At 42.5% G+C, this 27,966-nt stretch overlaps 1 protein-coding gene across 2 annotated transcripts in view; it reads left to right on the forward strand.

Annotated features, from left to right (window-relative positions):
- Positions 1–27,966, forward strand: part of MLLT3 (MLLT3 super elongation complex subunit) — a 367,858-nt gene that overhangs the window by 189,612 nt on the left and 150,280 nt on the right. For both annotated transcript variants that reach the window (XM_069766027.1, XM_069766035.1), the window contains exons 4-5: positions 8,906–9,049; positions 23,943–24,068. In XM_069766027.1, coding sequence (XP_069622128.1) covers positions 8,906–9,049; positions 23,943–24,068 — 270 coding nt within the window. The remainder of the gene's footprint in view (positions 1–8,905; positions 9,050–23,942; positions 24,069–27,966) is intronic.

Below are 27,966 nucleotides of genomic sequence, written 5' to 3' on the forward strand. Positions count from 1 at the left end.
GCCGGGAGCTGCAATCAAGGGAGGTGAGTATGTGTTTTTTTTTCTTTATTGCGGCAGCGGCGGCACAAATTTATGTGGAACATCTATGGGGCACAGTGAACGGTGCAGAGCACCGTATATGGCACAGCACAGCTATGGGGCACAGTGAACGGTGCAGGGCACCGTATATGGCACATCTATGGGGCACAGTGAACGGTGCAGAGCACCGTATATGGCACAGCACAGCTATGGGGCACAGTGAACGGTGCAGAGCACCGTATATGGCACAGCACAGCTATGGGGCACAGTGAACGGTGCAGAGCACCGTATATGGCACAGCACAGCTATGGGGCACAATGAACGGTGCAGAGCACCGTATATGGCACAGCACAGCTATGGGGCACAGTGAACGGTGCAGAGCACCGTATATGGCACAGCACAGCTATGGGGCACAGTGAACGGTGCAGAGCACCGTGTATGGCACAGCACAGCTATGGGGCACAGTGAACGGTGCAGAGCACCGTATATGGCACAGCACAGCTATGTATGGGGCACAGTGAACGGTGCAGAGCACCGTATATGGCACAGCACAGCTATGGGGCACAGTGAACGGTGCAGAGCACCGTATATGGCACAGCTATGGGGCACAGTGAACGGTGCAGAGCACCGTATATGGCACAGCACAGCTATGGGGCACAGTGAACGGTGCAGAGCACCGTATATGGCACAGCTATGGGGCACAGTGAACGGTGCAGAGCACCGTATATGGCACATCTATGGGGCACAATGAACGGTGCAGAGCACCGTATATGGCACAGCTAGGGGGCACAATGAACGGTGCAGAGCACTATATGGTTCACACCTATGGGGAAATATGAACGGTGCAGAGCACTATATGGCACAGCTATGGGGAAATAATGATCTATTTTTATTTTTGAAATTCACCGGTAAATGCTGCATTTCCACCCTAGGCTTATACTCGAGTCAATAAGTTTTCCCAGTTTTTTGTGGCAAAATTAGGGGGGTCGGCTTATTCTCGGGTCGGCTTATACTCGAGTATATACGGTATATATAAAAATTTACAAGTGTGTAAAAAATTTTTTTTAAAAAATCCTAAATAATGAAAAAAAAAAAAAAAAATATATATATATATATATATATATATATATATATATATATATATATATTTTTTTTTTTTTTCATTATTTAGGATTTTTTAAAAAATTTTTTTTACACACTTGTAAATTTTTTATTTAACTTTGTCCCGGGGGGGGACAATACAGATCGGTGATCTGCCAGTTTGCACAGCACTCTGACAGATCACCGATCTGTCTCAGAGCGCTGCAGCGTTACCAAGTGCCTGCTCTGAGCAGGCACTTGGTAAGGCACCTCCCTCCCTGCAGGACCCGGATCTGCGGCCATCTTGGATCCGGGACTTGCTGCAGGGAGGAAGGTAGGAGACACCCGGAGCAACGCGATCACATCGCGTTGCTGCGAGGGTCTCAGGGAAGCCCGCAGGGAGCCCCCTCCCTGCGTGATGCTTCCCTGCACCGCCGGCACATCGCGATCATGTTTGATCGCGGTGTGCCGGGGGTTAATGTGTCGGGGGCGGTCCGTGACCGCTCCTGGCACATAGTGCCGGATATCAGCTGCGATAAGCAGCTGACACCCGGCCGCGATCGGCTGCGCTCCCCCCGTGAGCGCGGCCGATCACCTATGATGTACTATTCCGTCCTTGGGAAGTAGGGCCCACCCCACATGGACGGAATAGTACGTCTAATGGCAGAAAGGGGTTAAAGGAACCTGTCACCTGAAGATCCATTAGGCAATGTGCACACGTTGCGGATTTTGATGCGGATCAGCAGCGTTTTTGGACTCGCGGAATTGCGTGAAATCCGCAGTGTAATGCACGACCAATGTTATTCTTTGTGAATCGTGAATTGGTGTACACGTGCAGATTTGCAGCGTTTTTTTCCGCAGCATGTCAATTCTTTTTGCGGATTTGCAGCGTTTCTGCACCCATCGACTTGCATTGAATCAGGCACATCCGCAGAAAAAAACGCAGGTGTAAAAAAGATCTACAGACTTGCTGCGGATGTGGGTGCTAGAAATGCTGCAGATCGGAAGGAGGTAGAGTGTGGGCGGAGACTATGTGCGTGTCTGTGTGCGGGTGTCTGCTTGTATGTGTGGGTCTGTGTGTCCCTGTGTGTGTGCCCCTATGTGTGTGCGGGTCTCTGTAAGCAGCCATTGTCTGATGGGACCACTGCTCTCATCTGGCTATGAATGCTCACAGTGACAGCTAGCTGGTGATGGGAAAGTAGTCCCGTCAGACAATGCACGTGTTCAGTAGTAAAAAAAAAAAACACAGAACATTCAACATACATATAGGACATACATTACAGATAATACATTACAGACAATACATATAACATACAGTACATACTCCCCAATCACCTACTCCTCAAAGCCCTCGATCACATGTAATAAAAATAACATAATAAACCAACCTATATTTACCTTTCCGCCGTAGTCCAGTTAATAACGAGTGTCCCACAACGATCACCTGTGTAGAACAGTGACGTCGGGCAATGTCCAAGCTCTACAGGGCCTCCGCGATGTATCCCTCCGCCGCTGCCGGGAGAGAGGCCATCCGAGTTCATTCTCTCTGGCAGTGCTGTGTGAGAAAATTCCCATGCAGCATTGCCGTAAAGTGAGCCTGAACTCAGGTAACCTCTTCAGCGATGCACTGCAGGAGCCATTATCTCCTGTCGGTGCATCGTGATATGCCTTGTAGAGCAGTGACATCATCCAATGTCACTGTTCTATAGGGGAGATCGTCGTGTGACACTCTTTATTAATTGGATTGCATCGGAACAGGGAGTATGCTGTTGGTTTATTATTTTTGCAGTCGATCGATGGCTTCGGGGAATTAGGCATGGCTGTAAGTATGCTGAAATTAAGAATATTAAAATACTTTTTTCTGGCTGTCTTTATTAAACTCTTTCACTACTAGGATTAGTAATGGATAGGTATCTTATTGACTCCTCTCCATTACTAACTGGGCTTAATGTCACCTTACAATCAAAGGTGACATTAACCCCTTATTACCCCATATGCCACCGCTACAGGGCAGTGGGAAGAGTGAGGCTAAGTGCCGGAACTGGCGCATCTTACAGATGCGCCATTTGTGGGCTGGCTGAGGGCTGGTATTTGTAGCCGGGGGGGGGGGCAATATCCATGGCCTCCACAGCTGTCTGCATAGCCTTGCTGGCTATTAATTATAGGGGGACCCCACGTCATTTTTTTTGGGGGGGTCCCCTATTTTAATAGCCGGTAAAGGCTAAATATACTGCTGCGGGCTGAGATTCATAGCCTAGGAAGCTCCATGGGTATAAACCCCTTCCCAGTCTAGAAACATCAGCCCCCATTTTTTGCTATCTATCTATCTGTCTGTCTGTCTATATCTGTCATTCTGTGTTTGTAAACCTTATTCTTCAATGGAATATATAAAATAACAGGTTGGACAAAGAAATTACATCACAATTCTTTTTTTATTTTTGTTAAATAGATCTTTATTTTGGTTACAAAAACGCATGAAAATCCGCATGAAAATATGCATCAAAACCGCAGCAAAAACCCATAAATAAAGCACAGATTTTTACCTGCGTTTTCTGCCACTTGATGCAGATTCTGTGCAGAAAATTTTGCAGACAAATCTACAACTTGTGCACATACCCTTACTAACCTGCAGATATTTTGTTTCCATAAAATATACTATGTAAAATGTTATGCAAGCTAATTTTTCATGTTTCTTGTTCACCTTTCTGGATGCAGCAATGTACTCTATTGGTAGGGGAAAATTAGAGTGTTTACCTTGTGGGGTGTAATTCCATAATGTTAGGCAGCCCACCTGATCTAGCAGAATGAGCATGCATTAGGAAGTATGGCTTCTGGATGTACGTCTGCAATTTTGCAAATCTTATTAAAGCCTTGTTCCCACGATGACCTTTTGGTGAGTTTTTTTTACCCTACGTATTTTAGACAAAAAGCACCAAAAACTCACCTTAGGAACTTCATAGCCTAAAATGACATAGTATATGGTGTTAAAGGTGACCAGTCACCCCCAAAATGGAAGTTGAGCTAAGCCCACCGGCATCAGGGGCTTATCTACAGCATTCTATAATGCTGTATGTAAGCCCCCGATGTATCCTGAAAGATGAGAAAAAGAGGTTAGATTATACTCACCCAGTGGCGGTCCCAGTACGATGGGCGTCGCGGTCCTGTCCGGGCCCTCCCATCTTCTTACGATCATGTCCTCTTCTTGTATTCACGCTGCAGCTTCGGCGCAGGCGTGCTTTGTCTGCCCTATTACAGTGCGCACGTGTAGGGAAAGGTCAGAGAGGCCCGGCGCCTGCGCACTGCAGTACTTTGCTCTGCCCTCAACAGAGCAGACAAAGTACACCTGCGCCGAAGCCGCAGCGTGAAGACAAGAAGAGGAAGTCATCGTAAGGAGGTGGGAGGCCCCGGACCGGGACCGCCCCTGGGTGAGTATAATATAACCTCTTTTTTTTATCTTTCAGGATACATCGGGGGCTTATCTACAGCATTATAGAGTGCTGTAGATAAGCCCCTGATGCTGGTGGGCTTAGCTCAACTTCCATTTTGGGGGTGACAGGTCCCCTTTAAACACAATTTAAAAAAAAAAAAACTTTACAAATTCATCAAACTGTTACCTTTATATAGTATCATGAAATAAATAACTGGCCCCACACAGCTGTGCGTCAATAGAAAAACGAAAAATCTACAGATGTCAGACAATGACACCCCATAAATTGTTGTATGCGGTTAACAAAAAGTTAACTGCAATCCGAAATACAACTCATGGGCTACAATGGTGTTTAAGTTTGTTAAAGGGTCTCTTTTTTTTTTTATCACGTTTTCCTCAGGCTTTTATTATTATTTTTTTTTTTTTTACATTTTGTGCAGTAAAAGCTCTAATGCTTAAAAACATGCCATATCTGAGACACTCTTAAGAATACCACAGCCATATTTTATGGCTACATAGGCAGCATCAATAGTAAAAAAGTTGATCACACAGGGTTAATAGCAGTGTTAATGGAGTGCGTTACACCGCGGCATAACGCGGTCCATTAGCGCTGCCATTAACCCTGTGTGAGCGCTGACTGGAGGGGAGTACGGAGCGGGCACTGACTGCAGGGAGGGAGGAAGGAGCGACCATGTTGCTGCCGGACTGCGCAAGTCGCTGATTGGTCATGGGCGTTTTGCCACGACCAATTAGCGACTTGGATTCCATGACAGACAGAGGCCGCGACCAATGAATATATATATATTTATTTATTATTATGTGAGTTAATTGCTGAAACACAGAGGTGGAGATTTAGGAAGCGACTTACCCCAGAATTCTGGAGTAAAGGAGTAAAAAAAAGTGCACGTTTCGGTATATGTTGTCCTTGTGCAATCATTTTTATTTTTTTCAACATCTCTTGCCATTTTGTCCATGCCACATCAGAGCATATCTTCAGCATCTAAAAGATGTTGCAAATTTCTTAAAAGGCATATGCCTTAACCCCTTTCTGACATATGACGTACTATCCCGTCGGGGTGGGGTGGGCCCGTATGACCACCGACGGGATAGTACGTCATATGCGTAAGCGCGGCCGGGTGTTAGCTATGTGCCAGGAGCAGTCACAGACCACCCCTGGCACCCCAGAGAACATGATTTGAAGGTTTTTTTTTACCGACCCCGCTTTTGCGATCGAAAAAAACAACAAAAAAAAACGCGATTTCTTTTTAATTTCTCTGTCCTCCGATGTGATCGCACATCAGAGGACAGAGAAAAGGGGTCCCAGATAGCCCCCCGGTGCTCCTCGTGGCTCCCGATGGGCGCCGCCATCTTTTTCCGGCAAAAAAATGGCGGGCGCAGTGCGCCCGCCCGCCAGCACCGGGAGAATCTTTGGGGTCTCTGCTGCCGGGGGTACCCCGAGACCCCAAAGAACATGTTTTGCAATCGCCGGTAATTAACTTTACCAGCGACCGCAAAAAAAAAAAAAAAAAAGCTAAGTGTAATTCTCTGTCCTCTGATGTGATCGCACATCAGAGGACAGAGAAATAGGGGGATTCGGGGACCCTATTATACTTACTGGTGTCCCTGGGTCCTCCTGCATCCTTCTCCTGCCCGCCGGCGTCTTCATGGGGAAAGAAAATGGCGGGCGCATGCACAGTGCACCCGCCATCTGTCGCCATCTGCCGGCCGGCAGGAGAAGAGCAGTTGGGGCTAAAATTAGGGCTAGGGTTAGGGTTGGGGCTAAATTTAGGGTTCCGGTTGGGGTTAAATTTAGGGTTAGGGTTGGGGCTAAATTTAGGGTTAGGCTTCTTTCACACTTACGTTGGTACGGGGCCGTCGCAATGCATCGGCCCGACATACCGACGCACGTTGTGAAAATTGTGCACAACGTGGGCAGCGGATGTAGTTTTTCAACGCATCCGCTGCCCAATCTATGTCCTGGGGAGGAGGGGGCGGAGTTACGGCCACGCATGCGCGGTCAGAAATGGCGGACGCGACGTACAAAAAAAGTTACATTGAACTTTTTTGTGCCGACGGTCCGCCAAAACACAACTGATCCAGTGCACGACGGACGCGACGTGTGGCCATCCGTCACGATCCGTCGGCAATACAAGTCTATAGGCAAAAAACACATCCTGCGGGCACATTTGCAGGATCCGTTTTTTGTCCAAAACGACGGATTGCGACGGATGCCAAACGACGCAAGTGTGAAAGTAGCCTTAGGGTTAGGGTTGGGGCTAAAGTTAGGGTTAGAGTTGGGATTAGGGTTAGGGTTTGGATTAGGGTTGGTATTGGGGTTAGGGTTGGCATTAGGGTTACGCTTGGGATTAGGGTTAGGTTTGGGATTAGGGTTAAGGTTAGGGTTGTGATTAGGGGTGTATTGGGATTAGGGTTAGGTTTGAGGTTAGGGTTGAGATTAGGATTAGGGGTGTGTTGTATTTAGGGTTTTGATTAGGGTTGTTTTGGGGTAAGGGTTGTGACTGTCGTTAGGGTTAGTGATTAGGATTATGGATCGGGTTGGGATTAGGGTTAGGGGTGTGTTGGGGTTAGGGTTGGAGCTAGAATTGGGGGGTTTCCACTGTTTAGGTACATCAGGGGGTCTCCAAACACGACAGCCAATTTTGCGCTCAAAAAGTCAAATGGTGCTCCCTCCCTTCTGAGCTCTGCCGTGCGCCCAAACAGTGGGTTACCCCCACATATGGGGCATCAGCGTACTCAAAAGAAATTGGACCCCAAAAGTTGTTGTCCAATTTATCCCGTTACCCTTGTGAAAATAAAAACTTGGGGGCTACAATATCTTTTTTGTGGAACTCTGCATTATAAACTTCTGTGAAGCACTTGGGCATTCAAAGTTCTCACTCACACATCTATATAAGTTCTTTGGGGGGTCTAGTTTCCAAAACAGGGTCACTTGTGGGGGGTTACTACTTTTTAGGTACATCAGGGGCTCTGCAATCGCAACATAACGCCCACAGACCATTCTATCAAAGTCTGCATTCCAAAATGACGCTCCTTCCCTTCCGAGCTCTGCCGTGCGTCCAAACAGTGGTTTACCCCCACATATGGTGCATCAGCGTACTCGGGATAAATTGGACAACAACTATTGCGGTCCAATTTCTCCTGTTACTCTTGTGAAAATAAAGACTTGGGGGCTAAAAAATCTTTTTTGTGGAAAAAAAAAATATTTTTTATTTACACGGCTCTACGTTATAAACTTCTGTGAAGCACCCGGGGGTTTAAAGTGCTCACCACACATCTAGATAAGTTCCTTAAGGGGTCTAGTTTCCAAAATGGTATCACTTGTCGGGGGTTTCCACTGTTTAGGCACATCAGGGGCTCTCTAAATGTGACATGGCATCCAATCTCAATTCCAGCCAATTCTGCATTGAAAAATTCAAACGGCACTCCCTCACTTCCATGTTCTGCGGTGCGCCCAAAAAGTGGTTTACCCCCACATATGGGGTATTGGCGTATTTAGGAGAAATTGCATAACAAATTTTATGGTTACATTTCTGTTTTTACACTTGTGAAAATAAAAAAAATAGTTCTGAATTAATTTTTTTTTTTTTGCAAACATTTTAAATGTTCATTTTTTCCTTCCACGTTGTTTCAGTTCCTGTGAAGCACGTAAAGGGTTAATAAATTTCTTGAATGTGGTTTTGAGATCCTTGAGGGGTGTAGTTTTTAGAATGGTGTCACACTTCATTATTTTCTATCATATAGACCCCTCAAAATGACTTCAAATGTGATGTGGTCCCTAAAAAAAAAAAAGGTGTTGTAAAAATGAGAAATTGCTGGTCAACTTTTAACCCTTATAACTCCCTAACAAAAAAAAATTTTGTTTCCAAAATTGTGCTGATGTAAAGTAGACATGTGGGAAATGTTATTTATTAACTATTTTTTATGACATATCTCTCTGATTTAAGGGCATAAAAATACAAAGTTTGAAAACTGCAAAATTTTAAAAATTTTCGCAACATATTTCTGTTTTTTTCATAAATAATCGCAAGTAATATCGAAGAAATGTTACCAATATCATGAAGTACAATATGTCACGAAAAAACAATCTCAGAATCAGCGGGATCCATTGAAGCGTTCCAGAGTTATAACCTCATAAAGTGACAGTGGTCAGAATTGTAAAAATTGGCCTGGTCATTAACGTGCAAACCACCCTTGGGGGTAAAGGGGTTAAATAGTTATATTTTACTGTTTCCTTTTCCCTTTATTTGTGTAAGTGGTGTAATAATGAGTAAAGATAGAAATGAAGTAAATTTGTGAACTGTCCTTATTACCAGCTCCATCAACAGTTTTTTTTTTTCTTTTCTTTTTCTTCTTTTACAGGAAGAACCTAAGAAAGTTCGTTTTGATTATGATTTATTTCTGCACCTTGAAGGCCACCCCCCTGTAAATCATTTACGCTGTGAAAAGCTTACCTTTAACAACCCTACTGAGGAGTTCAGGAAAAAACTACTTAAAGCCGGAGGGGTAAGTCTAGAAAAGTTTATTTAACGTGTATTTACTAGAGTACAAGCCGAGACCCCCTAATTTTGCCACAAAAAACTGGGAAAACTTAATGACTCGAGTAAAAGGCTAGGGTGGGGAATGCAGCAGCTACCGGTAAATTTCAAAAATAAAAATTAGATACCAACAAAAGTAAAATTGATTGAGACATCAGTAAGTTAAATGTTTTTGAATATCCATATTGAATCAGGAGCCCCATTTGATGCTCCATACAAAATATACCCCATATACAGGAATGCTTTATAAAGGTTATTGATGGCCCCATAAGATGCTACATAGAATATTATGCCCCATATAATGCTTCATAAAGGCTAATGATGGTCCCATAAGATGCTCCATACTCGTTACTCGAGATTTCTCGAGCATGCTTGGGGGTTCTCCGAGTATTTTTTTAGTGCTCGGAGATTGTTTTTCTTGGTGCAGCTGAAGGATTTATATCTGTTAGCCAGCATAAATACATGTGGGGTTGCCTGGTTGCTAGGGAAGTATTTATGCTGACAAAAATTGTAAATCATTCAGCTGCCGCAAGAAAAACTAAATCTCCGAGCACTAAAAAATACTCGGAGTGCCCCCGAGCATGCTCGAGAAATCTCGAGTAACTAGTACATTCGCTCATCACTACTAATGATGGCCCCATAAGATGCTCCATAGAATATTATGCCTCGTATAATGCTTCATAAAGGCTATTGATGGCCCCATAAGATGTTCCATACAAAAATATGCCCCATATAATGCTGCACAAAGGATAATGATACCCCATAAGATGGGGCATATGGGGCATATTAAAATTTGCCCCATATAATGCTGCATAAAGGTTATTGATGTACCCCGTAAGATGCTCCATACAAAATATGCCCCCATATAATGCTGCATAAAGGCTAATTATGGCCCCATAAGATGCATCATATTAAAATATGCCCCATATATTGCTGCTGGGATTAAAAAAAAAAAAAAATATACATACTCACCCCTTGTCGCTGCCCACTGCTCTTCAGCATCACCGGCTCGGCAGTGACTGTTCAGGCACAGGGCGCGTAGTAACCATGTAATCGCGCCCTCTGACCAGAATGTCACAGCGCGGCTGTGGAATTGGAACTGGTGAATATCGCATGGCTCACCCTCCCCCAGTCCTACTCACCCTCCTGGCACTGCATATCAGTCCCTGCATCTCGGGCGCCGGTGTTTCTCTTCCTGTGTTCCTTCCTGTGCTGAGCGGTAAGTGATACCTCTCATTAAAGTAATGAATATGCTCGCCATGCCTATGGGAGTGGAGACTCATGCATATTCATTACTGAAATGAGCGGTAACACGTGACCGCTCAGCACTGGAAGGAAGACCGGAAGAGGGATGCCGGCGCCCGAGATGCAGCGACTGATATGCAGCGATGACACCAGGAGGGTGAGTAAGATGTCTTCTGCTCTTTCACCCCCTCTCCCGCCAGCAATGACTTATGTATAAGCAGAGAGAGGCATTTTTAGGACAAAAAAGGTGCTGAAAATCTCAGCTTATACACGAATATATACGGTAATTAGTTTTGTTCGCTTGGTTGGAGCTTTAAGTGAAAGAACATCTAACGAAGATTCAGCAGTGTTAGTTTTGGTACATTTTAGCAAACTTTTAAATGCTACATTATTCCATCACAATTTCATACGGTGACAAGATTTTTCTTAGGCAGTCCATGCAATGATTAGCAGCAGAGTTGTAAAACTCCTAACTCACACTACCTGTCTCTCTGCTTCTTTATATTTCTTCCTTGTCAGAGCTGACTGGGAGAACTTGTCACAAGCAAGAGGCAAGGGAGACTGGGTAAAGTCACATCACATAGAAAACTCTGAGACTGCAGTGTGAGTCAAGGGGTGATAACAATTCTGAAGTTCTCTGCTTGTTAATTCCTTCATACAGTGACAAGGAAACTTCTTTGAAAGGACCATTACCTAGATCAGATTTTCTGTGACAGAATTTTGGCCTGCAATATACCATGCATACATAGTTTGGCAATTTCCTATAAGTGTTACAGCACTTTAGAAGACTATTTCTCAGTACAGTGTTATATGGTAATCTGAGGTTTTACTGCATTTCTTTATTTTGGTCAGATCTCTATTTTTCTGTTTGAGAGATCCAGATCTTTGTACATAGTCTGCCAGTCTGTCCGGCTGCATCTACCACTGGAGAAAGCCTACTGCATAGTGTGTTATCGACTTAAATGTATATACGGTAATCCCTTTTTCTCAGAAGACTGACTTCTCACCTCAAATTCCCTAAGTGTAGTTTGCCAAATAATTGAACTCAATAATAACATGCTGCAGGCCAACAGTTTGACTCTTCCAAATATTTAACTATAAATGAGATTTAGAGCTTAGAAGTTAACTCTTAATGACCACCGATACGCATTAAAACGGCTGCCTTTAAAGAGGTTTATTCCCTCATTACTGTTTTTAAAATAGTTATTGGGAATCAGGTTATAGTTCCCCTCCAGCTTCCAAAAAATCTCTGGTGCTTCAACTACCGTGGGTATCTGAGATCCTCAAAAGCACAATTAGAAACAGTTTTTCCGATCTCCAATCATGTCATTGCCGTTAGCGTAAAATAAATTAAAAAAGTGTGCTGGCTATTAAAAACCTTTCTCTACATGTCAGAGGAGAGCGAAATGAGGTCCCCGAACCATCCACCCCGGTACTTCCACCATCCGCCGGGCCCTCCTCCCCTAACCCTCCGCCTTCCCTTCCTACAAAAAAATTAAAAATAAATAATTAAAAAGCAAGCGCAGTGCACCCTCTGGGAAATGCAGGCCAGCAAGAACAAAGATTTTTCCTATTGGTTCATTTTGATCACTGTGATAGACCCTATCACAATGATCAAAAGCCAATAATTAGTGTATCATCCCCCTGTATTATCCCCTTAGTCATTTTTTTTTTTAATATAATTTTTATTTCTTTCATTCTTTGCCGTTAGGGCTAGGCTTATGGTTAGGGCTAGTGTTGAGCGTAAGTGCTCACTACTAGAGTTTGCATCGGGGTCGCTCGAGCACCTGCAATACGTTTTCTTACCAAAGCACACAATGCAAACTCGAGTAGCGAGCACTTGCGCTCAACATTAATGACAACTTATCATAGAATCATAGACCTATTCAATATGAGAACTTAATGTTAGCAAATTTCTGTGTGGTACCTTTTGGTTTAAAAAAAATCCTCACTATACCTGTCACCCTCTGTTGTCGGGAGTCCCAGGACCAGTGACTCCTTCCCTGTCCCCAACACTAGGGACGTGGAGGAAGCCTAGCTCGCACTGTTCCCCAGATTACTTCTGATAAAGTCGAGGCTATGTACCTTGCCCTAGCTCCTAAATCTACCCTCAGTCTGTACCCTTCTCCTACCCAGGGAAGAGGGTAGTAGTAGTGTACCAAAGCACCCCAACCAGACTAACAAGGTAATACGAAAAGGAATAAAGGAAAATGCCAATCGTACAAATATGCACATATGAACAACAGAGGTAAACATCTGGGAGTGGATGATGGGATTAAGCCAGAGTAGGGGAAAAAAGGGAATTCACACACAAAACCTAGCAACAGTCTCATATAAATCCACCAAACGCCTCAAATAACAACCTACAACCATTCAGCATAAGCTCGTGCTGACAATGAGTGCTAGCTAGGGCCCAGATTATATAGGAGATGGGAGTGTACACAGCTGAGCCTTAATGCATGAAAGATTCCAGGAGTGCTCAACTGGATGGTGGTTAGACCAAAGTAGGAGAAGAAAGGGAATTATCACACACTCAGAACCTAGCACCAGCTACAGATAAATCCACCAACCACCTTCTCCAATAACCACCAACAACCTCCAGCCATGCAGCAAAAGCCGACTTTGACAATGAGTGCTAGCTAGGGCCAAGATTGTATAGAAGTTGTGAGTGGCTAACGGTGCACAGCTGAGAGCCTTAATGCTCCAGGAGCTCTCAACCAAGTGGATTAACACTTGCCATGCTAAAATATGAAGATGAAGTGCTTCTAATCTGTGCAGGAGTAGGAGAAATAAGACACTACGGTCCACTGGCTTCACTGTGTTGTGGTAAACCCATGACATTACCCCTGAAGAATATCCTTGAGTGTAGTTTTCAAAATGGGGTCTCTTATGGGGGGATTCCACTGTTTAGGCACATCAGGTATTCTCCAAACGCGACATGGGGTCATCCATTTTTGGGTTTAAAAAGTCAAACAGTGCTGCTTCCTTTCCAAGCCCTGCTATGCACCCAAATGGTAGTTTTCCCCCACATATGGGGTTGATTTTTTCCTGCCACACTACATTAATTCCTGTGAAGCCCTTATTGAATGTGGTTTTGAGAGGTGGTGTTTTTAGAATTGTCAATTTTAGGTATTTTCTGTCCTATAGACCCCTCAAAGTCATTTCGAATGTGATGTAGTCCCTAAAAAAAAAAAAAAAATTTGGTTTGTTGTAAAATTGAGAGATTCTGATTAGCTTTTAACCCTTCTAACTTCGTAACAGAATTTTTTTTTCGGAAATTATGCTGGTGTTAAGTAGACATGTGGGAAATGTTATTTATTAACCATTTTGCATGATATAACTGATTTAATGGCATAAAAATTAAGTTTGAAAATTGTAAAGTTTTACATTTTTTTAAATATTTTTTTAATATTTTTATAAATATATGCAAATCATATCAACTAAAGTTTACCAATATCATGAAGAACAATACGTCATGAAAAAAGTCTCCGAATCAGTGGGATCCGTTGGAGCGTTCCATGTTATTGTGTTATTGCCACATAAAGTGACACTGGTCAGATTTAAAAAATTTGGCCTGGGTAATTAAGGCTGCAGGCTTGAGGATTCATGGCCACATCCCGACTAGACGTTTGCAGCCTTTATCAATTAACTAGTCAGAATGTGGCCAGAAGTATGCAAATTGTGTACTTGCAGTAACAAGACCGCTTGATCACACAGCTGACACTAGAGGATTCTCACAGCGCATGCTATCTGCAAGTGAAGGATTCCACACAAGTTAATCACACTTTTGTGATTTTAACCCAAAAAAACCCTTTAAAGGGTTGTCTGGTCTTCTGCTAAAAATCAGCAATAACTCAATGTAACAGCAGACTTCTGAATCCTTACAGCATGCGCACCACACACTGTCGGGATACTCCAGTATTGCCGGAGATAGTGGGTGGTCATGTCACAAGTCTGCAATTTGCGTACTTCCAGCCACATCCCGACTAGACATGCTCGGCCTCGCTCAATTAGTCATGTGGTATTGTTCTTCTGAGGCTATATTTACCTGATTTTAAGATCTTCTAAGGTCCAAGTTTGTTTTTCTTACATCCTGATGTGTAAATCCATAGCATTCAAATATACCATAGTTTTCATAATGTGTTTGAAGGAAAAATAAAGCAAACGCTAGGTCTGCTACTAGTACCTGGTGTAATATGGCCATTTACAAGGTTTCCCTTATGGGTAGGGCTTACACTAGGAATTTCGGGGTCCCATACTGGCAAAATTTTTTGGGCCTCCTTGAGACTCCACCCAGGTTTCACCCCAGCCCCACCTCCACCCCTCGAAATGTCCACAGTCAAAAGATTTTTTTAAGCCTCCACCACGACAAGGTAGACTCTTTTTTTGGCCGTGCCCTACTCTGACCTATTAAACATTTGTTAAAATATCCAATACAATTTAGGTATATTTTTATTTATTTTTCAATTTTTAAAATGACCAATAATATCACACATACAGGGGACAAATACCACCGCACCATGACCAGACACGATATTACCACCACATAGTGACCTATAATACCACATACATGGAACAAATACCACCACACCATGTCCAGACCACACATTACCACCACAGTGACCGAATAATATCAGACACAAGGGACAGGTATCACCGCACCATATCCAGACCACATATTACTATTACCACCACATAATGACCAATAATACCACATACAAGGAACCAATACCACCACATCATGACCGGACCATATATTTCCACCACATGGTGACCAAAAAATAACCCATACAAGGAGCAAATACCGCCACGTCACGGCTGGACAACATATTACCACCACTTGGTGACTGAATACTAAAATACTGATCAGTAATAAAAAAAAAACCCACAATACTAATATCACCATAAGTGCCATTATACACAGTAGATCCGTACTTAGTATGCAGTGTCTGTGTACAGGTAAAAGTGATCATCGGTGACATTATACACAAAAGCTCTGTATATAGTACATGGTGTAAAGGTAATACAGTGATCAATGGTGACATTGTACAAAGGACCACTGTATATAGTATACAGTGTATTGTGTCAGTGTACAGGTACTGACTCACCAGTGACTTCTCTAGGTGAAGTCCTTCATCTTCGCTTTTCATCCTCATCCAGCACAGACCGCCGTCACTTATTCCAGCCAGGGCTCGTCTCTGCAGGAAATAAGTTATCTAGAGCACCACTTGCAGAACACATTACTTATTTTTTCCCAAATTCTAAACTACACCAGATGAAGAACAAAAGGTGATAGTGTTGCTCTGCACAGTAACAGGACCACCTTCTCCACCTAAAGCAGTATCCTCAAAAAAATAAAATGAATACATCACTGCAGTACTGTCTCATTCCTGGCTCCAGCCATATGTTCTCCCATTCTGCCTCCATGTGATGTCCAATCCTGCCCCATATGATCTCCCCATCCTGCCCCATCTGTCCCATGATCCTGCCCCATCTGTCTCCATCCTGCCCCATCTGTCTCCATCCTGCCACATATGATCTCCCCATCCTGCCCCATCTGTCCCATGATCCTGCCCCTTTTGTCCAATGATTCTGCCCCATCTGTCCCATGATTCTGCCCCATATGTCCCATGATCCTGCCCCATGATCCTGCCACATGTCTCCATCCTGCCCCATATGATCTCCTCATCCTGCCCCATCTGCCCCATGATCCTGCCACATCTGTCTCCATCCTGCCCCATGATTCTGTACCAACTGTCTCCATCCTGCCCCATGATTCTGCCCCATCTCTCCATCCTGCCCAATGATCCTGCACCATGTCTCCATCCTGCCCCATGATACTGCCCCCTGTGTCTCCATCCTGCCCCCCGTGTCTCCATCCTGCCCCCCGTGTCTCCATCCTGCCCCCCGTGTCTCCCATCCTGCCCCCGTATCTCCCATCCTGCCCCCCTGTGTCTCCCATCTCCCATCCTCCACTCACCCCCGTGTCTCCCATCCTGTCCCCCGTCTCCATTCTGCCCCAAGCCGCTTTCAATAAAAATAAAAACTTTCTTCTTACCTTGCTGAGCTCCTGCGGTGCAGTTCCCTCCAGGCATTTCAAGCGTGTACTCGCCGGCGAATGACAATGATGTCATACGCCGGCGACGTGCACGCTGACGTCAGCTGCCAGCCTCTGATTGGCTGGCGGCTTCAACTGTTACTATGCGGGTCCGCGCGGCAATAGAGTAACTGAACCTGCGTCTCGGATGCAGGTTGCTACTGCATCGGCAGATGAGATGAGGCCAATGCGGTCCCCATCTCCTCATTGGGCCCCATACGCCAGTCAGGGCAGTTACGCCCGGATGGCAGCCCTGCTTATGGGTAATTGCTGTTTTTATCATGGAGTATGAATTTTGCTACTAGATGAGCTTCTACATAAAAGGGATCTTCATTTCGTTCCACCTTTATATAGAACTACTGGGTGTGCCAGTACATGGAAGAACATACAAATAACAAATTGCTGCAATAATGGTAATAATCCAACTCTACTTGGTAAATGAGAGATGGCCGCAGGATGCTGGTCCTGAAATGTCACCTTACCTTATTGACATGCAATAAATGGGCTCTTAGTGCCATATCCAGAGATAAGCTAAGTGTGTGTTATTTGTGAAGGGACAGGTGAGCAAACACAAGGTGCCTTTCCAGAAAACATCCAATACAAAGTGCACAGCTTTTTCCATGAGTCTTTTGAGGTTAATGTTTCGCCGGCAAAGGAAATGAGCTACTATGTACTTTACATAATGGGTCACCTTGTTGTGTGTGCTGATGAGACTGGCCATTAAAAGGGAAGGAAAGATTAATTGAACCATATTAAGAGACCCTGGGACTTACTGAAAGATTGGCCTAGTGCAAATCACTGCGGGGCTGTAACGTAAAGTAGACTGCAATCTGTAAAGGAGCGCCATTAAATCCTACATGATCTCCTTAGAGTATGTTAGGTTTCTCGTTATTCCACACTAGGTCTGTATTGCGAGATGACAAATGTGACCGGTCTTGCCTACCGTATTAAATGTCCTAATGATCACTATCCTGTTTATCATGGATATATTGAATTTGTCAGCCTTTCAGGTTTTTAGATTATCCTTCCCGTAAACTTTTGTTTTGGTGAAATGTCAAAAACAATAATCTAGATATCCAGTAGATATATCATTTAAAGTAGTAGATTGGTGATGAATAGCATACAGGGGTTAAATGTCACCTTGATGAAGCACATGTGGAACAAAAACTTATTGTATATCTACTGTTGTGTGCATTAAGTGCAAAATGGGATTCTTCCTGTAAAACACATTAGGCCCATATCAACAAATGAGGGAAAAATCCAGTAACGGTATCTTTTGGGCGGATGCATCATAGGGCCTGATTCATTTTTGCATTCGCTTCTATTTTATTGCAAATGAAGTTCAACTCCTCCTAGCGTGTGTTTTTTTTTTTTTGTGAGGGTGGGAGAATCAATTTGCACAAATGCGAAGTTCTTGTGACATTTTAACAGATCATACAACTTCTTTCTCTAAAAAGGTGAATAAGCGAAACCACATCTATATATTAGTTTAACTGGACCTTAACTCCTTCACGACATATGACATACAATTGCGTCACATGTCTTGTCCCTGACTTTTTATGCGGGCTTGCACCCGACCTTGCATCTTTCTCGGCAGATGATGGCTGATCAAATCTGCCATCATGTGCCACTAATTGCTGCGCTTGGAGTGGAGCTCCGCTCGCAGCTGTTAACATGTTAAATGCCACTGACAATCTGTGACAGTGGAATTTAACACTTGTCAGTAGGGGGCATCATTCCACGTGCACATTGGCACTCCTGTGAGGTGATCGAGGGGCGCCAATGGGTTGACATGGCAGCCGGGGATCTGCTGAAGACCTCTGAGCTTGTCATGACGACTTTCCTATGAAAACCAGCAATTAAGCAATTAGGTGGCATTCATAGGAGATAGTGGTTTTCTCTATACATAGTACCGGTAGTTCTGATGCACTGCTATAATATAATATAATATAATATTATTAATATTAAAAATAAAACTAAGAAAATGCAAAAATCACACATTTGGTATCGCTCCATTTGTAAAATTCCAGTCTATCAAAATAAACGCCAGAATTGAGTTTTTTGGGGGCTGCTGCAACATTGCAATATAATGCAATAAGAGGCTATCAAAACATTGTATCTGTCCAAAATGGTATCCATAAAAATGTCCGCTCGGGGTGCAAAAAATAAAAATAAGCCCTCACACCGCCCCATATTCCAAAAATGTAAAATATTACAGGTCTCTGAACACAGCCACACAAGAATTTTTTTTTCTTTCTGAATTTTATTTTCACTACTTAAAAACAAACAAAACTAAAAAAACTATACATGTTTGATATCTGCGTAATCGCACTAACCTGGAGAATTCTATTCCCAGCTCAGTTTTAACATATAGTGAACGTGTTAACTCCTTAGTGACAGGGCCAAATTTTTTAAATCTGACCAGAGTCACTTTATGTGGTAATAACCCTGGAATACTACAACATATGCCATTGATTTAGATATTGTTTTTTCATGACACATTATACTTTATGATAATGGTAAATTTAGGTCGATAAGTTTTGTGTTTATAAAAAAAAAATCAGAAATTTGACAAAAATGATTAAATTTTTTTTAGCAATTTTCAAACTTTGAATGATTATCGCTTTACCCCAGATCGTCATATTATAGAAACCATTAATAAATAACATTTCCCTCATGTCTGCTTTACATCAGCACCATTTGTAAAATGTTTTTATTTTGTTAGCCTTTTAAGAGGTTTAAAAATGTAGCAGCAATTTTTTCCTTTTTTTTTTTTATGGAAATTTACAAAAAATTTTTTAGAGACCTATCCATTTTTGAAGTGACTTCAGGGGTCCTATATATTGGCAAACCTCCAAAAGTAATATCATTTTAAAAAGAGCACCCCTCGACATATTGAAAACTTCTGTCAGGCCGGTTTCACACGTCAGTGGCTCCTGTACGTGAGGTGACAGTTTTCTCACGTACCGGAGACCCTGACTCGCGTAGACACATTGAAATCAATGTGCCACTGCACATGTCAGCGTGTTTTCACAGACCGTGTGTCCGTGTGCAAAACACGGAGACATGTCAGTGTTCGTGGGAGCGCACGGATTACACGGACCCATTAAAGTCAAAGTAAAACACGTACCGCACACAGACGCTGTCCGTGTGCCGTGCAGGAGACAGCGCTACTGTAAGCGCTGTCCCCCCCACGTGGTGCTGAAGCCGCCATTCATATCTTCTTTCCAGCAGCGTTCGCTGGCTAGAAGATATGAAAAATCCTTTCTTTTTGTTTTTTTCCGTGTTTAAAATAAGGATCCCTGTCCCCACCCCCTGTGCACCCGAATACCCCCCCCCCCCCGCTGTTACTAAACAGCGGTCAATATAACAGAAAGTACCCAAAAGTGACACCATGCTAAAAACTGCACCACTCAAGGTGCTCAAAACCACATTCACGAAGTTTATTAACCCTTCAGGTGCTTCACAATATCTAAAGCAATGTGTAAGGGAAAAAAATTAATATTTTACTTTTTTCACAAAAAATGTGTTTTGGAACCAATTTTATTTAATTTCACAAGGGTATCAGGAAAAAATGGACCACATAATGTGTTGTGCAATTTCTCCTGAGTAAGCCGATATCCTATATGTGGGGAAAAGCCACTGTTTGGGTGCATGGCAGGGCTCAGAAGGGAGGGAGCACTGTTTGACTTTTTGAACGCACAATTGGCTGGAATCAATGGTGGTGCCATGTCACGTTTGGAGATCCTGATGTACCTGAAACCCCCCAACCCTAACTACAACTCTAAACCCAACACACCCCTAACCCTGATTCCAGCTTTAACTATAACCCTAAGCACAAGCTTGCCCTAACAAACCCCTAACACTAATCTCTAACCCTAGCTTTAGCCCAACTCTAACCCTAATTGAAAAATGGAAATAATTTTTTTTTTAATTTTATTATTTTTCCCTAAGGGGTGATAAAGGGGTTTTTTATTTACTATTTTTTTTTATATTTTGATCACTGTGATAGGGTCTACCACAGTGATCAAAATTAACCAATAGGAAAATTTTCCTATTGTTGCCAGGTGGCAGCCGGCTGATCTCGGCGGGCGTATTGCACATGCGCCTGCCATATTCTCCCGGAATAAGACGTCGACGATCCAGGGGACTTCATGGAAGGGATGCCTGGACACCAGAGGTACTGTGGGAGTGATCGGGGGACCCTATTTCTCTCTCCTCTGATGTGCAATCACATTAGAGGAGAGAGAAATTTAAATGGAAAATATATATATATTTTGCGCTCACTTTTATACCGTTAATAACGGCAATCACAACAGCGGGGTCGGTAAAAACCGACCCGAATTATGTTTTCTGGGGTCTCGGCTACCTGCCGTTAAAAAGCTTAAAAAGCGGTGCTGTGGTTTAAGTACCTTTAACTGCTGCTGTTAAAAGGCGTATTGGCGGTTAAGGGGTTAAAGGCTTCAAACACCTTTTCCACAATATTATTTTTGTTTTATTTGCTTCCTGAATGCAAAGTTTTCGAAGCTTTCTAAATAATCTTTATTAAAGGTAATCTGTCAGCAGGTTTCTGCTACCTCATCTGAGAGCAACATAATGTAGGGAAATAGACACTGATTTCAACTCTGTACCACTTAGTTTATGGGGTGCAGCTGTTAATAATAATCTTTATTTTTATATAGCGCTAACATATTCCGCAGCGCTTTACAGCACACATTATCGTCGCTGTCCCCGTTGGGGCTCACAATCTAAATTCCCTATCAGTATGTCTTTGGATTGTGGGAGGAAACCGGAGTACCCAGAGGAAACCCACGCAAACACGGAGAGAACATACAAACTCTTTGCAGATGTTGTCCTTAGTGGGGTTTGAACCCAGGACTTCAGCGCTGCAAGGCTGCTGTGCTAACCACTGAGCCACCGTGCTGCCCTATTGTGATACAATCAGAGTTTTTAGATGTGGCATGTGGCAGAGCTGAGAAAGACAACCCTGTTCACATCATGCTCTCTGTCTATTGTCTATTGATAATCTGCCTATCACAGGAGGGGGCATGTGCCATGTAGTGCCAGGGAGAGAGAATTTACTGGTGATAAAGTAATCATTGTAAGGAAATAACCTCACAAGCCTAACAAGTGACACATTGCTGAAATCTGTGTCTCAGCCCCAACTTTATGCTGTCCTCAGATTACATGGCAAAAACCTATTGACAGATTTCCATTTAAAAATGCCCTGTCATTTTGCTGATGTAGAGTTAGTTTAACTCCTGACCATGACTGTCTTGATGCTATAGGCTTTGTCTGCTCTTACTCCCATCTTGTAGTGAGTACCATCAAGGCAAAATCCTACATTTCCCTACATCAGTGTTTTGGAATTTTTGGACACCATACAACCAAGCAATCACCCACCCACCATTGCCCCAATCCCAGCAGAACAAGGCACAGTTACTAACCTTGCTCTGATTTCCAACTACCACGTCACTCCTGAAAAAAGTCTCATTCTCACACATAGCGCCCATATCAACTGTGTAGCCTTCAGAACAGCTGCTAATAATTCACATGTCCATGCAGAACTAAAAATAACTTTATGTCCCGATATTAAAGAAGCACTCGCAGCTATTGTCCAACCCTCCCCCCCCCCCCGATCCCATCTAAATAAGCCTGTAATGTAATGTAGGTAAGTTAAAATACTTATTAATTGTGGTCTTTCCGATTTCCTGAGCTGCTTTGGTGTTCTTCTGAAACGCGTGACCTCAAATCGGACAAGCCAGATCAGAGGCGTTGCGTATGAATTGGAAGTTGCTTTCACCATATGAGTTTATGGCTCCTCATTCTAAGTGTCCACTGGCTTATATGTGAGATGTAGCACCACCCCATACCGCAGTCCCTGCGTCAGCTGGCAAAGATGAGGAGCAGTCACGTGGGCCAGAAGAGAATGGGAGCCGGCAACTGGAAACTTGGGAGGATGTCGATCAATATGTACTTTAACCCTTTTGCTTCCAGGGATAGCTCAACATTTTGTGCCTTTTAGTAGCCAGTACAATTGTAATACATTTGACTTGTACAAGTACTGTAAATCCTTCATGCAATTTTATATCACAGTGAAATTTGTTGTAAGAAATTACATTGGTGGCTAAACGTGTTGCCCATGCAAAGAGCATTCGATACACCCAACCTAAACTAAGGCCAGTGCCCGAAACTGCTGAGATGCCCCAGTGATGGCATTTTCATTACGTTGCAGATGCAAAAGATCCTGTCTTTCTGTCTCCGTTCAAGTGCTGGACATAATCATGTGATCATCCCCAATGTAATCGTATTGATCACATCTATTGCTTATACAGCACAAAGATGGGCATCTAAGGGCTTTTAGTGGAAAAGCGGGAGTGTCATGTTCAGGTACTTATGCTTTTCCCAGCACAATTTCACAGTTTAACGCATGGACTCTTGTCCATAAAACTGACAACCTCTTCAAAGAGTGTAAGGCCTCTTTCACACTTCAGTTGTTTGGCGTCAGTCTAAAACCGCCATTTTCCTCAAATAACGGATCCGTTATATTTTTTTTTTGACGGATAGGTTATTTTCCCATAGACTTGCATTAGCGACGGATTGTGACAGATGGTCGTACGTTCCATCCGCCATGCGACGCATCCGTCGAAATTTGGCGGACGTCATCTAGACATAGACGGACATTATAACGTTTTTTGTCAACACCGAAATGGCAGATCGCGATGGATCCATCGCATCCGCCATTCCATAGAATGGCCGCCTATGGGCGACTGATCCGTCGCGACCGTCATTTCGGCGGATCCGTCGCCCCAATCCGCTTTTTTCAATTGCGCATGCTCCAAAAAGTAGATACTTTTCCCAGACAACCCCCAAGTAACGGTTCCGTCAAAAAAACGGATCCGTTAGAACCGTTTTCTCAACAATTGTGATGGATCCGTCGATCCGTCACTATGTCGGAAGTGACTGACGCCAAACAACTGAAGTGTGAAAAGCCTAACAGTGTCACTCACATAAAATGCTGAATCATACGAGTGTATTGGTGCCCACTCACGGAGACGTGTCATGGTAACAAATCGGCCATCAATCAACACATTTAAACTTGTTCAGTGCATTTCTGAATATTTTTTGGGATTTGTTTTGTTCAAACAGTTTGGTATTGTAGAAGAAACCTAAAGTTAATTTTATTGTTGTAAATGAAAATGTAATTCTGATTTTCCTCTTCCTTTTTTTCTTCCCTTTTTCTTTTTTCCACTTTCTTTTTTTTCTCTTCCCTTTTCCGCTTTCCCTTTTTGCCCCTTCTTATCTGCCCTCTTTTTTTTGTCTTTCCCCCTTTCATTCTTCTTTCTCCTTTCTCCTCTTCCCCTCTTTTCTTCTTTTCCCCCTTTTTCCTTCTTATTTCCCTTTTTCCTTGTTTCCACCTTTTTCTTCTTCTTCTTTCCCCCTTTTCCAATGTTCTTCTTTCCCCCTTCCTCGTTCCCCCTTTTTCCTTCTTCTTTGTTGCCCCTTTTTCCTTCATTAGATCATGGTTATGTCCGAGGGGTCGTCCTTCTCTTCAGGCACTAGTCTTCATCTTCCCAGTCTCCCTAGTAATTCTTTATCCTTCTCAGATGTAAAGAAGAGCAAATCATCATCTCATGGATCCAAGGCAAGTATTTCCCATTAGATCGATCTATGTTGGCTTTACTTTTTGGAGGGAATACAACAAATAGCAAATATTTTTTTTTTGCATTTTTCACGGTTTCTTGTGCAATAAAAAAAATAAGTTCACTTTTTCTATGGGTTTGTAGGTAAACTGAGCAACTACCGTAAATAAGTATATGGTGTCGTATATCTATATTTTCTTCACTTTAAAGCTATTTCATAATAAAACATCTTTGATGGAAAAAGTTACTATTATTTTTTTTTACCACTATAACTTTTTTATGCTGTTAAGCTGATTTTTTTTATCTTGTAAAAATAGCAAGTTAGCTTGATTATGATTGAGATTGTACCACTATGTATTTATTTTAAATGGCTTATTTCTTACTAGGAAGTATGGTATTTTTTATACCAATTTTATTTCTCTTTTTGTTCCCCTGGGGGGGATTTAAGTTAGCGATTTGTATGCATGGCTTGATGAACAGATGTGCAGCGCTTCACTCTGCAACTTGCCCTTTTTAGCTGTGCTTCAGAAGAAGACCCCTGAACGTCTGCTGTAAATACCCTATGTACTGGTCAATAAGTGTTAAGATCGGTGGAAGTGTAAGGTGTGGCACCCTCACTAATCGGATATTGTTAACCTATCCTCAGGACAGGTCATCAGTCTAAAAGTATAGGACAACCCCTTTAAGTTCTCCATGTGAACCTGAAATGAATCAAACCATTTCTATGTCAATAGGTCACAAGCAAAAACCGTTTTTAGCTTTCACTCTCCAAACACCTCTAGAAAAAGGCAGTATAAAAGAACAGAAGATGAGCGGAGTCATTGAGGAGCTTTGTTTTCTAAGCTTTCATAGAAAGCAGATTTTGCATTCTATGGTTATGGCTGAGGTCCAGATGAGTAATAAGAGCCACTTCTTTCTGCCTTCTGTACAGGATTTTGAGCTAACCACCATGGCATTTTTCTGCATACGAGAACATTTTATTGGAGAAAAATGATTAGCATTTCTCATAAACCATATCCCTAATAAATGCAATGATTAGAAAACAGAAAAAGAAAAACCAGTGCAGAAATATTCCTTTCGTGAATCCAACTTTTCACCACTTTGTCTAATGTGGTTCCACTTTATAAAACTTTCTTCCTCTGTACTCCAGTGTAGACACATTAAGACTTTATTTCTGCATCTATCGTGGAAAAGTAGGCATAGAGAATAATGATCACAAAAAAAAATGGAGACGCTATGGGTCTCGGAAAATGGTGCTATATATATATTTTTTTTTTAAACAAATTTTGGATTTTTTTTTTCACCACTTACTGTATATAAAAAAGAATTTATACATGTTTTGAGGGGTTAAGGGGTTAACTTCTTACAGCATACTGTGGATTATAGTATCATATGGTTTTGGATTTTATTATCTATTTTACTCACAGACCCATTAGTGCCTCCATGATCATATTGGTATTAGTGATGAGCGAGTGTACTGGTTGCTCGGGTTTTCCAGAGTACGCTCGGGTGACCTTGAAGTATTTATGACTGCTCGGAGATTTAGTTTTCATCACGGCAGCTGAATGATTTACAGCTACTAGCCAGCCTGAGTACATGTGGGGATTCCCTATCAACCAGGCAACCCCCACATGTACTCAGGCTGGCTAGTAGCTGTAAATCATTCAGCTGCCGTGATGAAAACTATATCTCCGAGCAGTCATAAATACTCGGAGGTCACCCGAGCAACGAGTACACTCGCTCATCACTAATTGGTATGTAATTGATTACATATATTTAACCTTAGAGGGATCTTACAATATGTTATACATTTATTGTTGCATTTCATTGTTGTATAGTGATTTTATACATGTCATGGTTTTGTTTTTAATCATGGAGTTATACGGTGTTAAATAAAATTCATTGTCGCGTACCTCTTGGGTGTGCACCGTTTTATTGTTTTTCTTTCTCTGATCATTAGTGGTTCTTTGCAGTGGCAGCGCTTTAGTTGTTGTTCTGTTTGGCTGTGCAATGTATATTTTTTATCGCTTCATGCAGTTTATTGGAAAGCGTTGGCCAAAATTGCTGATATCCGCATTATTGGCCCAACAATCTAATTTGTATGTGGCTTCCTGATATCCTCTGTCTGGGTAGTAAAGGATAATGTGTCACACTTTCAATGAATAAAATATAATCATTTATTTAAATTGTTTAAAATATGATTAGAAAATATCAAGGAAATACAAAACAAAAGTAAAAAATGACATACTCATCTGTGGACATGATGAATGTTGAAATTAGTGATCCATGTCCGTAATAAATTCAATACATTAAAGTGATAGGACAATGTCCATCTAAAAGTGTATGTGCAATAGTATCTCGGTACGTCTAGCATAATAGCAATGACATAAACACAAATGTGATAAATAATATATTATATAAAAGTGCATATGCAGTAGTATACCTCAGTGTATCAAAAATAATGGCAATGACATGATCACAAGTGTAATAAATAATGTATAGTTATTAATGATGAGCGAGCGTCGGAACGTGGCTCTAAAGGCTTTCATTATAAAATAGACTCTGTACCCCGGAGAAAGCGAGGGTATTATTATTATTATTTATTATTATAGCGCCATTTATTCCATGGCGCTTTACATGTGAGGACGGGTATACATAATAAAAACAAGTACAATAATCTTAAACAATACAAGTCATAACTGGTACAGGAGGAGAGAGGACCCTGCCCGCGAAGGCTCACAATATACTGGGGTATATTAATACACTCACCCTATATAACATGCAGTTAGTGGGAGTGCTTCTTTAACATGTACTGTAGATAAATTACACATATAATACACTTGAAAAATGCACCAAAGAAAAACCCCACAGCTGTTAGGCTAGGTTCACATAGCTTATGCGCTAAACGGATTGCACTAACAAAATGCGCTAACGCAATGTCCAAAAAGGGATTGCGTTTAGCGATCCCGCTAGCGCAGATGCCCGATCTGCGCTAGTGAGAACGGACCGAAAAACGCTGCAAGCAGCGATCGAAGTCCTTCAGAAAATAACGGGACATCGCTAACGCATGCCAAAAATGGCGTACGTTAGCGATGCGTTAGCTACATTGTGGTCAATGGGTGCGCTAACGGATCCGTTACATTGCGTTAGTGGCGCTATGTAACGGATCCCGTTAGCGTACTGCCACTAACGCAATCTGAACCCAGCCTTAGCGGTGTTTTCCATGTAGGGTTTTCACTGCCAAGAGTAAAAGCTTTGGCAGCAAAAAAAAAACCCAAACGTCTGCAAAAATGCCAGGTATAAACGGAGAACCAAGCACAGGAAAGGTCCAGGATTAAGAAGTGCATAACACAGATAAATAAACAATTCTTTATTAATAGATCACATAAAACAGATTAAAAAAAACAGGTGCCTCGTGTCAAAGACACTATTCGATTACAACTTATGCTAGTGCATATATTCATCTCAACCAAAAGAGGATAAGACTGTCTGCACATGTAGGAAAAGAGGTGCAGAATTTTCAGCACAAAATCCACATATTTTGGCAGAATCCGCAGCCGCGGATTTGCCGCGTTTTTTATGCGGTTTTTATGCGGTTTTGTGCTGAGCATATATAGATTCCAGCAGTTGGAGTTTACCCGATGATAACCAAAAGAGGCGGGAGAACAGCTGCGTCCCTCACCCTGACGCACGTTTCGCCCATCTTCTTCTGTGGTCACCCTTGGAAGAACATAGGCGAAACGCGCATAATAGGATAATAACCCAATGTGCTGCAATTTGCTGGTAATATGGTGCTTTTTGTTTATGGCGCTGTGTGGTCTCAGGAAAATCGATTACTAACCTTGTGAATTATACATCAATGTTTTATTTACATGCATTACAACACTGGTTTGCTGTAAA

The sequence above is a fragment of the Ranitomeya imitator genome, chromosome 1, assembly GCF_032444005.1.
Source record: "Ranitomeya imitator isolate aRanImi1 chromosome 1, aRanImi1.pri, whole genome shotgun sequence".
In the NCBI taxonomy this organism is placed as follows: Eukaryota; Metazoa; Chordata; class Amphibia; order Anura; family Dendrobatidae; genus Ranitomeya; species Ranitomeya imitator.